The sequence below is a fragment of the Leptinotarsa decemlineata genome, unplaced genomic scaffold (assembly GCF_025532065.1).
Source record: "Leptinotarsa decemlineata unplaced genomic scaffold, Ldec_3_MD MMD2_tig00001719_RagTag_RagTag, whole genome shotgun sequence".
Classification (NCBI taxonomy): Eukaryota; Metazoa; Arthropoda; class Insecta; order Coleoptera; family Chrysomelidae; genus Leptinotarsa; species Leptinotarsa decemlineata.
This window is the reverse complement of record NW_027412569.1, coordinates 3,711,138-3,728,444: the sequence shown is the minus strand read 5'-3', so window position 1 is coordinate 3,728,444 and position 17,307 is coordinate 3,711,138. Positions and strand designations below refer to the sequence as shown.

The 17,307-nt window shown below is 35.4% G+C and overlaps 2 protein-coding genes across 3 annotated transcripts; both read left to right on the top strand.

Moving 5' to 3' along the window:
* Window positions 1–1,056: 1,056 nt before the first annotated feature.
* On the top strand, window positions 1,057–15,535 carry LOC111518076 (uncharacterized). Of its 2 annotated transcripts, XM_023174416.2 has the most exons (4): window positions 1,057–1,179; window positions 8,597–8,698; window positions 14,826–14,981; window positions 15,365–15,535. In XM_023174416.2, exons 1-4 carry the CDS (start codon window positions 1,090–1,092, stop codon window positions 15,425–15,427), a joined length of 411 nt encoding a protein of 136 aa, XP_023030184.1. In that variant the 5' UTR covers window positions 1,057–1,089; the 3' UTR covers window positions 15,428–15,535. The 2 variants fall into 2 exon arrangements, 1 of the variants encoding a protein (XP_023030184.1); XR_012465657.1 differs by lacking the exons at window positions 1,057–1,179; window positions 8,597–8,698 and adding an exon at window positions 13,868–13,969.
* Window positions 1,510–3,776, top strand: LOC141482683 (uncharacterized). The gene is made up of 2 exons (XM_074176326.1): window positions 1,510–1,747; window positions 2,801–3,776. Exons 1-2 carry the CDS (start codon window positions 1,741–1,743, stop codon window positions 3,652–3,654), a joined length of 861 nt encoding a protein of 286 aa, XP_074032427.1. The 5' UTR covers window positions 1,510–1,740; the 3' UTR covers window positions 3,655–3,776.
* Window positions 15,536–17,307: the final 1,772 nt, after the last annotated feature.

Below are 17,307 nucleotides of genomic sequence, written 5' to 3'. Positions count from 1 at the left end.
TCAAAGTTCGAATAATCCCTTGGTCCATGGGTTGCAACGCTGATGTCGTGTTTGGAGGCAAAAACATCAGCGTTATGCTTTTCAAGTCTGTAATATGAGGATGTGCTCTTGTAGCAGAGGTCCATCAAGGGGTATTCTCCGGTCGCGCTGAACTTGAACCACTATAACAATGCCTTATCCAACTGCTCATGAGTAGAATTCCTTACACGTTTGCATTGAACGTTGGAATTGAACAGCGACTCAATTTTATCTTTATTCTTTTCGACAGTGAATATTGTAGAATGGGATACGCCACACTCCTTTGCGAGAGCTGCATTTGATTCACCGGCTTCTAATCGGTATAATATTGCACTTTTTTCTTCAATTGCAAAACGCGTTCGCTTTACAGAATTCATTTTGTCGAACTTTATGGACTTACAACAAGTGACAAAGACTTCATACTGGAACCTCTGGCGTAAAATCAATCTATTAATATCTGTTAGTAGTACCTATCAATAGAGGTTCCTAAGAATACTACCTGTTAGTAGTACCTATCAATAGACGTACCTAAGAAGAGGGAGTGCGCCGAGGTATTGGTGCGCTTATTTTGTGTAAACAAAACATTGCGCGACGTTTTAACCGGATGTAGTATCATGAAAAACAGTCGCTATAAGCGGTTGGTCGCTTAAAAGGAGTCGCACTAAACGGTATATTTTCCCAATAACTAAATATGAAACTAAATTTGAGTAAACATTATCGTCGCTGTAAACGGATAGTCGTTATAAGCGGAGTCGTTATATATGAATTCAACTGTATGTAAATTTTACTTAGGGATAGAAAAAATGCACAAATTTCACTCACACCTTATCACGTCGATGAATGCTTCTCAACTGGCGGTAAGTTTATTTGGGCTACACGATTATTTGAATACTTTGTTGCCAAATCTATAGTTCAAAGATTGAACGACGGTATGGGGGTGTTACGATTGTACCGTGTCACAATTGTACCCACTCTCCCCTAGATATACTCCCAACTCATGACATATTCATTGACATTTCATTGAGTTGTTTTTATTTAATTGTTTTTTGTTTTTACCGTAGATTGAAAACGATGGTGATGAGCAGAGCTACCGCTTTGGTTCTATCATTCACGGCCTACGGCTTGACTATATTCGTTTTTTCTGCTTATTTCATAATGACGGTGAGATTTCAATTTCATACTTAGTTCTACGAATCATCCACAAATACTTTTTATAAATCTACTGCTCAATAATCAGTCACTAACATTGTTACTGCTATTCAAGGATATATTAATGACTACCTGCGAGACAGAGTAGAGTAGAATTTGGAACGTCTGGGGCGAGAAATGAGTCTTTTGAAAACACTCTTTCTTCACCATAAAAGCGACATAAAAATGATGTCGCTCGAAGCGTGTTTCGCTAATCAAGTTAGCATCATCCGGAGGTGAAATTTAAGGCTTTGGCACACAGAACGCGGTCTGTCGCGGCGATAATTCTATATTACACGAAAATATATTATAATAGTCACACTGATGGCGGTCAATCGCGGCGGTCTGGTTTAGATCGCGACGACGAGCGATACACTTGTACAAATTTACAGATTTTCGCGCGAAATGGCGGATAATACTGAATTGTTTATAGAAACTGTTAGAAGTTATGTGTTCCTGTATGACCACATGCATATTATAAGAATATGTTAAAAAAAAAGTGAAGCATGGAACGAAGTAGCAAAAACGCTAGGGATGACGGGTAAGTACATGTGTGTATTTTTATTATAGATTCAACATAAGGTTATGGTTCATTATGTACTGAAGTAATCTGCAAATTTTTCTCGTATTTCAAAGGCGGCAGTATTTGATCTTCTGTTTGTCGGTCTTGTGTTTGATAATGCTTGTATTGGTTCATCTTGTTCTTCCGTTATACATATCTCTGTATATCTCTGGTCCTATTTTTTGTAATAATATAATTGTGCAAGCAGCATGCTGCTTTAACAATCCAGTCAGCAGTTTGAGCATCAGTTTCTATGGCTCTTAGGAAAACTCGCCACTTCATGGCCAATATGCCGAATGCATTTTCGACTACACGACGCGCTCGGCTGAGCTGTGAATTAAATTTCTTCTTTCTTGCGTTATTAATAACTCCAGTTTTTGGGTACGGTCTCATCAAATGAGTTTGCAGTGCAAATCCTTCGTCTCCTACAAATACATGCGGTACTGGGTCCTCTCTTCCTGGAAGTGGTTTCGGGGGTAAAATAGTTTTATTTTCAATATACTGTTGGTAGTTTTCAAAGTTTTCAAAGATACCGCTATCACTGTGACGCCCATAATTGCCAATATCCACTACCATAAATTTGTAATATGGGTCAACGATAGCAAGGAGAACTATGGAGAAATAATTTTTGAAACAAAAATAGGCTGAGCCACTACGACGAGGACATTTCAACTTAATATGCTTTCCGTCTATGCTTCCAAGGCAGTTTGGGAAGCCCCAAAGTTCCAAAAAATCTTCAACAGATTGTACCCGCATCTGTCTGGTGCGCATGGCAAATAAATTGGCTGTACGGTTTTCCAAATTTCTTGGCAGGCATTTCTCACAATTTTGGAAACAGTTGATCGTCCCACTCGATAAGAAAAAGCGATAGTCTGATGGCTGTCACCTGTCGCCAAATATCTGAAAAGAAAAAGAAAAATGTTCAGTTAGCTTTGCTGTGCGGCGATGTGATTAAAAAAAAATTCAAAACTGATTTTTGAACCCTTCAGAGGTCTCTAATTACGTTATCTAATTAATTTATTTTTGTTTCAGCTGAAACAGCAAAACAAAAGTGGAAAAATTTACGTGATTCCTACATGAGGTACAAGAAGTTCACAAAGGGTGAAACAGGTCAGGCCAAGAAGTACCATAAGGGGCCTTGGAGTACCCACATGAATTTTTTTGATTATACTCTTAAACCACGTTCGCATAGTAGCAATATACCACCAGAAGATTTGACAAAAACTGAAGAAACCAGGTTATCTGAAACAGAAAATTTGTTGATGTCTGACGATACCCAAAAAACAAATGCATCTAGCGAACATTCTTCAGCGACTTTACGATTACCAGCTCGACAAAAAGAGAAAAAAAGGAAGTCGTATAGTCACTCATCAACTGAAAACTGCCCAGATGATGTCGACAAAGTGATTGATTTTTTATCAAATGGAAGAAGCAAACAGGGCCCTGATGGGATTGATCATTTGTTTTTAAGTTATGCTGCGATCTTCAAAAAATTCAATCCATTGATTCAGGCAACAATGAAAATAAAGCTTGTCACATTATTTGCAGAAAATGAAATTAAGGAGCTAGAAGCACACCCAACATCAGCCCCAAAGGCATCCACATCCCATTCACGATCTTTTTCAGCCTATTCCCCACATTATCCGCAGTATTCGGATGAAACGGAACCACATTCACGACCCTCTTCAGCCCATTCCTCACTCTATACGCAGCATTCGGTCCCAACGGAACTTTATTCCCGTACTTCTTCAGTGAATCCTTCACATTATACGCAGCATTCGCATTCGGAGACATCGCGACGTTCAGCAAAGGATGTTTATGAAGAAGCAAGTGACATAATTCAGGGGGATTCCGAAGATAATAATAATAATTTTAATTTATCATAGTGGATGAATCGAGGGATGAATACACTTACCCTAATGTTATTTTTTGGTTTAAATTTAAATTTTGAGTTTTACTTTTTTGTTCCATTCCAAGTTTAAACACTCTATAAACTATAATTGTAATATTCATAACAACTGTGTGATATACAAACTGTAGTTTGTATATCACACATAAAGTGTATGTTTTTTAGTAGTTACCTTAAACAAATGGCTAATCTTTCTCTTGTATGAATTGGTTTCCTCCAGTTCGTGGTGCACTTAGCAATATTTATCTTTGAAAGGTCATGTAATTCCTCAAAACACAACCTCGACATGCGGAAATATTGAAAAAATCTATCTTCATGCGACTGTAGTTCAATACAAAGACGATGGTATTCACCAAATTGTTCTCTTTTTTTATTGATGGGATGCACCCAGCAACGTCTCTTCTTTTTCTTTTTTTTTAGAGCAAAGAGAAGGAGAATAAGTTCTTCGTCAGAGCTGGACATTGCGAACACATGCACGACCGAACACCGACCGAAATAATTTCGCAACCTGTGTGGCATTATAGATCGCTTTGCCGCTGCGAAGATCACGCGATAGCAGCCCGCCGCGACAGACCGCGTTCTGTGTGCCAAAGCCTTTAGTATTTCCTACCGCTATATTGATGTCATTAGGGTCTTTCACGACGAGCGTTCGTTAGGAATATATGGAGAACGATTCAAAATGAAAACTTGAAATTTTGTGGTAGTGGGTTTTCAAGATATTAATTTTTTCCTGAAAAATATGATAGTTACAGCACCACTCCGAAAAAATCATAACTCATAGACGGTAACAGTTAAATGTGAAATTTCACAGAATCACACCTTAAGCATCAAGTCATGAACAGGTCCATCGAATTTTTGAAAATAATTAACATCGAGAAAACTGATGAAACACGATTTTTTCAAATGGAAACCATACAGTATTCTATTATTTTTGGATACTACGAAAGAAAAGATACCAAATAAATGAAAAATGTCCTATACCTAAGATATATCTGATTTTGGGAAATATTTGAAATGTAAATCATTCGAAGCGATAACAAACCAAGAAAGCTTTGAAAACAAATGAAGTTACAACAAATATGTCAAAATTTGATGCGATATAATTGACGTGTATTTCGTGACGTGTATGAACCTTTTCATGACTTGATGCTTAAGGTGTGATTCTGTGTAATTTTACATTTTCAACTGTTACTGTCTATGAGTTATGATTTTTTCGGAGTGGTTCTGTAACTGTCAAATTTTTCAGAAAAAAATCAATATTTCGAAAACTAACAAATTTGGGTATAGATATCGCTATAGAAAGTGGGCGTGAAATGTGCTGTGAAATTAAAAAATGTAATAAAATACAGGGTGTTCCATATGGAATAATCAAGTTGCCCTCAACTTCCGGTATAACGGAAAGAGACCGGAAGTTGGAAATATTTTAGTTGAGAAGGCCATTTTGTGAAACTCACTATCACAAAATTTCAAGTTTTTTATTTGAATCGTTCTCCATATATTCCTAACGAACGCTCGTCGTGAAAGACCCTGTATGCATAACGAAGGTCAGTGCCAAGCAACACCATAGAAGTCCAGTGTTGTGCAACGTGCCATAGAGAACTGCTTCAAATTGTCGAGGCAGGCACATGACAATGAGTTTTTAGATGCATTCGAAAGGTAAAAAATCGAAAAATGTTGAATAGGATCTGACAACAGCGATGAAGGTCCCATTCCTCACAGACCAATGATCGCACTTTTACGTAATTACATGTAGCAAATAACGATAGGGACAATTCGTTTGAATATATTGATCATATGAAGATCTAGTCTATCGAGGTAGTTTCTTCGAATCTCCGAATTTGGTATATTTTCCTTATCAAATTTGATAATAATACGATTCATAAACAAACTTTGTTGGTAAAGCCAGAAGTAGACAAGTAACACGAAAGAAAATAATTTTGGAAACGTATATGGTGAACATTAAAACATACTATGTAAATTTGTGATGCACTGTTTGGAACGTTAGGTGTAGTAATGAATATGGTGTTGGGAAAAAACCAAACCGTTATTTCAACACCTCGACATGTGTTTCGATTACCAAGTGATCATCTTCAAAAGGAAGATCAAACTAAATATACTCACAATGTCATCCTTATTAAAAGCTTTTATTTTACTTGACTTGTATGTATGTTAACAAATCTTGCAAGTTTAATTTGACCCATTTCCCGGTATCTGATTGACCTGAAATTTTGCACGCTGGTCCAGAACCGATGACAATGCATGTTAATCATAAACATGACCAGATGCTGCTGCCAGGATCGGCTCCGTACGAAAGATATCCTCAGCGGTAAATAGCAGGGACACGAAATTTTGTATACGCATTCGTTTATGATAGGCAGTTGGTAACCCCACCATAAAATAGATGCCACATGCAGGGTTGGCTTCAATAAAAAAAAAATATTTCTAGAAAAAATTAAATCAAGCTTCTACCTTTAAATACCTACTTCCCGATCCTGAAAAGAAGAAAATAAATTGTGTACCTAGTAGGTTGTAAGAACCTATATTTATTTGCATTGTAGAAAAATATTATTATCTACCACCCTCTAAGTTCCCAGAGTAAGAGGGGCCATCACGCAATGTGAGCAACATGCCCAAGAGGCATACCATGACTTGTGTAACTTGGTAATTTGGTCATTAGTATTGGTTCCTTAAGTTTTTCTGTTGAAGGACTCTCCGTTTTATAGATGGACTTTCGTATTGATCGATAACTATCGCTTGAAACTAAAAAATATAAAATAAAATAAAATAGAGCACTTAATTAAAAGCTTGTATTGAAGCTTTTAATTAAGTGGTATAAAAATTAAAATAAAATTTTAAATCACATTAACCACATTCATTTATGACTTCACAGAATTGAAATTATAATAAAAGCTTGTCGCGATGCCTAGAAGAAATCTCCACTGAACTTTAGTTCGTTAACAAAGACAACCATCCTGCAAAAATTGCCAAACTTTGATGACGGTTAAACACCTTCTCTTAGAATGCCACCAGTATGAAGCCGATCGACAATGATATAACTTATCGGATAATATCAGAACTTGCCTCGATACCAAAGCTATAAGAAATGTTTTGAACTTTCTGAAAGCAACAGACCTTTTTAACAAAATATAAACAGATATCGTATACTACAAAATGGCTAATGACCTCAGCAGTCGATGCCAGAATAATAATTAAAAATAATAATAATAATAATAATGTAGTCTCATACAAGCTAATAAGCCTGATGTGGTCCTTCTCGACACCAGGGCAAAACGATATTTGTGAGACGAATATCGTCAGAAAAAAGAAGGAAAAACGATAAAATATCGTCTGACCAGCGCACACTACGGTAAAAAAAATAATGTAGTCTGATGTAGTCCTTCTCAACCACCAGACCAAAACGATATTTGTCGTGGAGTTTTCAGCTCCTGGCGAGACGAATATCGTCAGAAAAGAGGAGAAAAAACGGATCAAATATCGAGATTTTCTCTTGGAACTCCACAGACTCTATCCAGATCACTCTGTCAAGATGGTTGTTCTAATTATTGGAGTCCTTGGTGGAATGATGTCTTCTCTACTCTCGAATCTCAAAATCATACCGGCTTGCCGCACTAAGGCAGAACTCTTAGCCGCACAGATGCAGGAGGCTGTCATTCTTGGCTCACAGCGCTTGCTCAGGGCACATGATTCTCGGACCCAATGATCACTCACCCTACGGTGTGGGGAGGGGTCTTTGGTTGATAATGCTGGCGCGCCCTCCCGAATGTATCGGGGCTTTGGGGATAGGGCCTGACCAGCGCACACTACGGTGAAAAAAATAATAAGTAGTAGGGCAGCTGCCCGAGCAGCTGATGAACTCGGTATAGTTTTCGACTCTGAACGAGGTGACTACAACTCTGTCACCGAGTTGGAACCCGTTCAGCAAAAAGCTCAGATAAAAGCCGCAGAGATCACCTCACTTCTGCGGAGACACAAGGATATGCCAATGCATGGGGTCTTCTTCAATAACATCGGAGACCTTGGCTTATCAAAGCGCCTGACGTTCGCTTTTCTCAGGTCGAGTGGGCTGAAGTCGAAAACTGAGGGGTTCATCATGGCTTGCCAGGATGGTGTCTTCAACACCTTAGTCTACCGCAGTCGCGTGATGGGTATAGAGGTTCCTGACACAAGGTGCAGGGCCTGCAGCGAGGCGCCCGAGACCCTAATGCACTTGCTATCAGCATGTCCAGCATATTCGGTCTCGGCCTATATCCATCGACATAACGCGGCCCTAGGAGTGCTATATTACCATCTACGGCACTCTTACGGTATTGACGAGATACCGGTGTTTTCCTACGCTCCGGGGGATATTGAATCCGTTGTGGAAAACGAGAAGTGCCGAATTTATTGGAACTATTCGTTTCCCACCCTCAGGCTCATACAAGCTAATAAGCCTGATGTAGTCCTTCTCGACCACCAGACCAAAACGATTTTTGTCGTGGAGTTTTCAGCTCCTGGCGAGACGAATATCGTCGCACAGATGCAGAAGACTGTCATTCTTGGCTCACTGAATGATCCAAAGTATCGAATGCTTTATTATAAACAAGCATCGAGAGACATTTGGAATTTCCTTTATCAAGTGATTTGAATATGTCGTCAGTGACGAGACTCAGAGCCATAGTAGTGCTATATGTATAGAGGGCGAAATCCAGACTGAATATTACATAAGGACACATTGTAAATAAGGATAACATTGTAAGTATATTCAGCTTGCTCTTCCTCTTCAAGATGATCATTTGGTGATCGAAACACGTGTCGATGTATTAAAATAACGGTTTGGTGTTGTACTATGTCAATATATACGTATATTCACCACTGAAGCATGCAACCAAAATTTATTTTGTGGAAATTATTTTTTGTAGGATGTGAGTCCCAGAAGTAACTTCCGAATGTACTCCTTGATAGTGACGTCTTGTTTTATACTCTGGGCCTTTTGTGAATATTGTCAACGAGTGACAAACGAGGTGAGTTTTGATTGGAGTTTTTTTGAATGAAAAACATATAGATTTGAGAAGTTAAACCTTCTGGAAGCCAAATATTTTTAGTTGATGAACAATTATAGAAAAAAAATTATCGGTATAGAAATACATATAAATATACATACCAAAAGAGGTAAACTTATCATAGAAAATTTCCCTTCTGAAACCAAAAGAACAAACTCAGGGTTCAGGTCCAAGTTAACCTCAAGAGTCATTTCAGGAGTATTCAAACTCAAATTCTTTTTTTATTTCAAAATATGACTATATTCTTTCAAGGGTTCCTTATAGATTTTTCTCTGATTGGCTCTGGTTCAAAATTCAGGCTACCACTAAATACTTTGTATAACATCAATTCTCCTGAAGCTTCAATAATGTCACCTACGAAATGTGCTTCGATGAAGATCTCAAAACTATCCTGAGAATAATGATCGAGAGGAGAACAATAGGTACTAATTAATGCACTTAAACAGATTGGAAGTCATTGATTTAAAAACAAATCTGAAAAACTTGTACTCAATGAGGTAGCTTGCTTATTCGGATTCAATGAATGATTATAACAAATGGACGTTGTTCATCGATGATACATATACAAAAACAAAAATTGTGTCGAGAGGAGTAATCGATGAAAAAAGAAGTTTACCATACACAAAATGTGTTGAGAGATAATACCATGTATATCCATATAAATCAAACCTTTGGAAAAAGTAATTAATTTTCTGGAATTATATGAAAAAAGTACATGTAAGGTAAGATGACAAGAGTTTTGGTATAATAAATTCATTTAGCTTCAGCTTGCTTCAATTGCTCAGTGATTCGAAAATGGCGTATTTTTTCATATGCTTTACTTTTTCTAGAGACATGGGTTCACGAGTAGGTGAAGCTTTTAGATTTTTCCAATTCTCTGCCAACCAGACTCCTCAAATTTGGCAAAAATACGGTCAAGCTCACGGTCAAGTCAGAGGTTATGATTGATCTCCTTGACAGTGTCTTGCTAGTTCCCAGAGAAAAAAGAGTATTACTGCTGGATGACATCAGCATAGTGATGTATGTTGTACCCGTCGATTGAATAATGGAAATGAGAAATATAAAATAGAATGAAAGGGTACCAAGAATGGAATTTTGCGGTACCCCAAAATACACGGATAAGGCCAGTTACTCTTTGAAGGATCTAGATACTTTTGCGATTGATATAATAATAATAATTATAAATTGTCTTCATTTATACTGGCGGAGTTTAGCTTACGCTACTCTTCCACTCAACCAGTATTTTGTACATTTACAAATTGATAAATATATATAGTTACAACAAAAAAAAATTAACGAAAATTATTGATAGATGAATTGTCTTACAGATTGTTGTGATCACATTTTATCGAATATGATCTTCCTAATTTTCTTTTTGAACGATATACATGGTTGTGGTATTATATATTTATGATATATATTGAAAGTGGTAGCAGCCTGTTATGTGAATGATTTTTCATAAAAAACAGTGAAATGTTTGGGTATGGTGAGGGTGGTAACTGTCCTAAGGTATCTGTTATGAACTTGATGACGTGAAGTGAGCTTTTTCATTAAATCTTCCGGTATTTTATTGAAAAATTATTTGTCATTAATATGAGGTGTCACATTCTCCCTATATTTGATATTACAGATGAACCGTGTACACGCGTTTTGGACTCTCTATATTCTAGAGCGGGCTAGATAATCAAGACATGGGCCATAAACAATATCACAATAGTTAAATATCGATAATATAAGTGAATCACATGATGTGATTTTGATTTTTTTATTAAGGTAATGCCTATTGGAATATAATTTTCTCAGTATTGAATAAGAGTGTCCTATAAGATTACTTACATGTTTTATGAATTTGAAATTGTGCTCAATTATCAAACCTAAAATTTTTATCAAATCACTATATATCACCAACTGATCATCAACTTGTAAAGATATATTGTCTATGGCCCTCTGACGATTTTTATCACTTCCAAATAGTATGACTATTGATTTGGTAGGATTGATAGTGAGTGAATGATCCTTGAATATTTCAATTATTATTTTTATATCTTCATTTGAATAACTTTGTTGGTTCATAATATCCTCGATTCTATCACTAAAAAATAAGTTTGTGTCATCTGCATATGTTTGTATTTGAAATTTTTTCAAGACCTTTGAGAAATCTGAAGTGTATATAGTGAAAAGAAGGGGAGCTAATACTGATCCCTGGGGTGGGCCATGAGCAACCCCAAGTTCAGACGACACATTGAGTTCTATCATTTAGGAAGGATTCAATGAATGAGCACGACATATTATCAAAGCCAAAGTATTTCATTTTGGTGCACATTAAATGATGATTCATTGTATCAAAGTCCTTGCTGTAATCGATGGATAGTAAAAGTTGTGTTTTACGTTCATCTAGATTATTTATAATTTCATCAGTTATTCCCAAGAGTGCAGTAGTAATACTATGACCTGGCCTAAATCCATGTTGATGTGGTGGTAGTATTTTATTTTCATTCACATAATTATACATTTGTTCATGAACTGCTTTTTCAAGAATTTTTGAAATTGATGGTAATATGTTGATAGGTCTGATATCTGAAAATGTTTTTGGCTTAGAAATTTTATTAATCGGAAAAATTAGTGATTTTTTCCATGAGAAGGGGTAAATACCATTTGTTAAACATTTATTTACCATGAAAGTGATTATCGGAATCAAGTAAGGTGTACATAGTTTGATCATTTTTATGGAGATTCCATCAGAACCAGTGACATTTGATTTGATATTGTTTATTATTGAGAAAGTTTGCTAAATGGTATAAATTTGAAGCATATGTTTTCGTTAAAACTATTTGTCTTATAGTGATCTGATATTTTTTTAGAGGGCTTATTCACGATGTTTTCAACTAATTTTATGAAATGCTCATTAATTTTATCTGGTAGTTTTAGATGTTCTGGTATAGAACTATACTTTTTGTTACTGACAATATCAAAAAGATGAAGAGTATTCCACAACTGTTTGGAATCAAGTTGGTTATGAATAAAGTTAAGATACCTTTTCTTTTGTCTCCTTATTGCTGTTGTTACCATATTTCTCAAGTTCTTGAAATTATCCCAATCATTCCTATATTTTGTTCTTTTAAATTTTGCCATCGCATTATTTTCATTCCGAATCATCATTCGTAAAGGGTCTGAAAGCCATGGTGCTTCTGGTTTACTAATTTTTACTGTTTTTGTTGGTACATGCACTTCAAATATGGAAATCATATATGTATGTATTGGAAGTAGAGACGATTTCATTTATATCATTCAATAAATAAAGGTCATACCAGGGCATTTTAAGTAAGTCTACAAAAAACTCATCATGATTGAAGTTATTATAATCGCGATATGTTCTATAAAAGCATTTTTGTTTATGCTCCTCACATGTCAACTTCGTATATACCAAACATTACTCGATGATATTATGTCACTACTGATATTACTTATTCTTGTTGGTTCGTTATTTAACACTTTTAGGTTATAAGCTTCAAAAAAATTTTAGAGATCAGTAGTGTTTTTATTCGTAGTGTTAAGTAAATTTATATTCACGTCTCCAACTAACATAATATGATCAACAAGAGGTATTACTGCAGGAAGTATATTTTCTAAAACATTAATACAGTCAGAAACCCTATTATTAGGTGGTCGATATAAACAACCTATTCCTATTCGAATATTATTTACTTTCACTTCCATCCACATATGTTCTAATTCAGTTTCGTTAAATTCTAATTCAATTCTTGTCAGTTCAATATTTGTTTTACAGTATACGGCCACACCACCTCCCCTTCCAACACGATCTTGCCGTGTAATATTGTATCCATCAATATTAATTAGATAATCTAATTATATTGTCTGTCAAACATGTTTCGGTTACTATAATTATATCGAAATCATACTTATTGACTAATTGTTTAAAAGATCAAATCCGGTAAACAGTGATCTCACATTCAAAGTGGCAATAGTGAAAAACATAATGAAGTTTCCAGTTAAAAAATGATTTGAGTTAATTAATATAAAATAAAAATAATCCCAAGTCGGCAAAATCCCAAACAAACAGCTAAAAAGTAAAAACATTGTTCCTTTTTTATTGTATACACAAAAAAACATTCCACTTGGATTTACGAGTTCTCAAATAATTAGAATGAAACGAATGACGGAATATTTCAGAAAGTAAACAAAACATAAAACAATTTTTGGATGAAACTGGAAATATCAAATATGAAAACAATTACGATCTAGGTGTTTCATGATTTTTTTGTGATGTTTTTTCATTCCCTGAGTAGGTATCTAGTAGATTCTTGATTTCTTCACCTGTTGGTTTATTTATTTTATTATTTACCTCGATCCTAATATTTCCATCCACTGTTCACACGCATTTTGCTCCAAATTTTTTTACCGCAGCATTAACCGCCTGTAGACGATATGGGGTTAGATCTTCTCTTATTATTGTTTTCGTATCTTTCAGATGCTTTTTCATATCATTTATACATTTCTTAATTTCATATGTAGAGAACTTTACAAAGATTGATTGATTTGGCAGTCTATAGCAATTTTCAATATCATTCGGGATAAAGTTCTTCAGTTTTAGTTTATCACCAATAAAAGTGATCACTAAATTTTTTGTGTCTTCTTGTTCCATTTGTTCTAACCCATAAATTCTAATGTTATTTCTCCTTACATATTGTTCAAGGTTTCCCAATCTGATGTCAACTTTGTTGATTTTCTCGGTATTTGCTCCGATGTCCTTCTGAAACTCGCATAGACTTGTCTGAAGTTCATCAAATTTTGCGTCAATCTTGGCACTGACACATTGGATTATTTGTTTGGTTTGGTTATCTATAGATGTATTATCTGAGATCGAGTTAGATCTAGTTTCCCTCGTAAACGGTATATTTTTATTTGACGGCATACCGCTATCATGATGGAACTGTTAAACTAAAACGTGACCAAATTTTTTTAAATGTGTCTTTATATATTAATTTAAGACTAGTAGATAAGGCAATATTGTGAAATTTATTTAAGACACTTAAGACGCAGGTGCCTAGAAAAAGTGTCTATGATATAAATAAGGATAACATTGTACGTATTATCAGTTTGATCTTCCTATTGAAGATGATCACTTGGTGATCTTCACCAAGTGTCGAGGTGTTAGGATAAAACTCCAGTAATATTTATTGATTAGTTTCAATGGATTTTTATGAAGTATCGGTCAGTTTTATTTAATTATTGAAGAAAGGCAATATTGACAATTTGGTCTTGTGGTATTTCAAGTTACTTTCAAAGTGTTCCATTCCAAACGAAAACATTTGGTTTTTCAACCAATGTTTGAGAGAAGAAGTATTCCCGAGATTTAACTAATTGAAGACCAATAACATAAGCCATGCTGCATCTGAAGGAAGTAGACATGAAAAAATTAAAAGGATAGATAGAAAGAAAAACACAGTACAGCAAAAGGGACGTTGCTAACATGTACCTCAAAGTGATAAAAACACAGTATATTTGTGAATCCTACTATAATGAATTTCAAATCCAGGACTTGGATATTGCGGTTTTTGTAAAACCCTTTATGGTGAAAATCATACAATAAACTGTATTTGTGATGCACTGCTTAGAACCTTTGGTGTAGTAATGAATATTACTGAAGTGTTTTTCCCAACACCAAATCGTTATTTTAACACGTCGACACGTGTTTCGATTACCAAGTGATCATCTTCAAAAGGAACTGATAACGGTTTGGTGTTGGGATAAAACTCCTGTAATATTGTTTACTACACCAATGTAATGTATTAATTAGTTAAAATCTTTCCAGTTTCCATACACCAGAATTAATCTTGTACTATAGGTTTTGAATATCAAAATTTTTTGTATTCATTCGACTTTGCATCTGGGAACTTATTGGGCAAATATACACACACATATACAGTAGGAATATTAGCCTGATTTCAAATTGGCTTTTTGCTGGGGTAGAAAAAGGTTCACTTTGAGAGTATATCAATTCAGAAACTCTAGTTTAGACTTCGTTTCTTCACTTCAAATATGTGAATTCATTACTCTTGAATTTCAGTCGGAGAAGGTTTTTCACAACGCCTGTAGATGTCCTTGGGAGCAATTCAACAATACCAACAGGCGAATACTTTTGATGCTACTTTCAAACTCTATCAGCCCCGTTACGATTTCTTGCCATGGCGTCCTGGATGCGAATTATCCACTGGCAGTTAAGGTGAATAAATATAATGTTCAAGTTTCCTAGAGAATTATTTTTTTCTACTATGGCAGAAGTGCAGATAGTTCTGTTATTTTGCAAGGCCGAAAAAATATTTTCTTATCTTTTCAAAGAGATAATATCGCAATTCATCGAATGTGGATTATAGAGCTCCACTTGGTAATATTATGGTAGTTTGAATTGCTAAAATATTTTCAATGTTTACCAACTAAAAGTTATGATATATTTTCTTTTTTGCATGTTACTTCTGGGGGAGAGAATAATGGAATTTTTTCATAACTCTCGATTATGCATGTTCTGAACATCAAAAATGCATAACCTGCAAAACCATATTATTTGATGATTTTCACATATGTGAGTTATCAAATTTTTTTTTCCAGTTTTTTCGAATGGCTTATGCTGCCCACACGCTGTTCACCAATATGAGTCAAAATCGTTCCTGAAATACTTATATTTCATGTAGTTTTTAATTGTTAGAAATTTGAGACACATTTTGAAACTTACACTATTCTCACTAAATATTTTTTTTGCAATAAAGTGCTTTGTACTCTTGTTGTCAAATCATTTCTGATCCTTTTGGGAAAATATATCATAATAGGTTTCTATTAAGTTACATCGGTAACATGTAAGTTGAATGTTTGGATAAGATGTTTGGATAAAGGATTAAAAAAGTAATTTTAGTTGAAGAAGACTCTATGGAGATTAAAGACTTCCATATTAATGGTGGAAATAAATTCATTATTGATTTTAAATGACGACAGTGATAGTGAAACAGAATATGGAAGAGGAATTATCAGAAGTTTTCGAAGAAAACAATATAATCAGAAATTATTATTGAATAACGAAATTAGTCAGTTCCCTAACTATATTATAAAAAGGGAGCTGTTGGAAGGTAGGTTACACTATATCGTATACTTGTACTATACTAGGAAAAATTTTTGTTTCTATTTCCATTCAGAACTCACGAATGATAACTTGATTGCTGTTATGTGTGACTTCGTCTCTATTGGTGGAATTGAATGCTCTTTTTTTTCGCGTGTAATTCAGTGCAGGTAGCCAGACTCAATTAATGTTAATTCTATCTCTTTTTTTTCGATTGAAATTTTTGGTATTTTTCAATTCCTATCCTTTCATAATTTCAAGCAATAGCTCTGAATTCTATTTTGGGTCTCTTCAAGCGCGATAACGAGTGTTCCTTCTCTGAGTGCATATTCTGCCACTGATGATTTTTCGATATGCTTCAGGCGAACATTCATCTCGTGTTCAGAGAAATGGCTACTCATACTCCATTTCGTAGTTCGAATAACTATCAATGCGCTATCCCTGGTGTAGCAAAATGATTCCTGGGATCCACAGCTGATCTTTCTTTTTTCTTCATGGACAAAACACGAGCACTACAGAAAAATCCTCGAAGCACTTCCAGAACAGTGCCTGTGCGAAAGTAGCGATTCACATTGGATATGAATCGCTGGAAATTGAATCCATTTTGAAAAACTTTCTCAGGAAGTCCATTCCACATCAACACAGTTCTCCAGATGAAAGAGTTCTTAAACAGTGAAGTTCGAGGTGTACTGAGTTGAGCCTCAAAACGATGAGCAGCCACAGTCCATCGTGTATTTCTGATATGTACCGCTCTTGGTGGAATCAAATGTATCAAGTCACTTGAACACCTCCCGTGAATGTATCTATAGAAGAGAGACAAATCCCCAACTTCTCTTCGATCTTCCAGGCTATCAAGGTTGCACGTGATGTTTGTGTCTCCAATCAGGCGGATAGCTTTTTTCTGGGGGAATTCAGTAACTTCAGGATATGTTTGGGGGCAGAGCTCCATGCATGAGAACAATACGTCAAAGAAGGTCTGATCTGAGCTTTATAAAGCATCAAAAGTTGCTGAGGTGTGTACAGTTTTCTAGTTCAGAACAGTGTTTAAAATTTTTGAGAAACAGCCTTTGGAATTCCAGCGACATGATTGGGCCAAGACATATTGGTGTTCATTTTAACTCCCAACAAACTTATCGAAGCAGGAAGCAAAATTGTCTGACCTGACATTATTATATCCGGTTCGGAGACATTTATCTTCTTGGAGAAAATCGATGCCTTCTAGATCACTTCTAGATCCTCATTAAGATATGCAACCTCCTGCTGTCGATGAAGATGTGCATCAGCAGCCGATGTCCTGGAATCCAACTGGAATGACAAGTGTGCTGTCGTCAGCAAAGCAATATATTTGATGGTTTTTATCAGTTTAAATTACTATTTCACGTTATGTTGTTCCAGAATTCTTTCAATCCGGTCTTTACTATCCTTCACATAGGTCGGAACG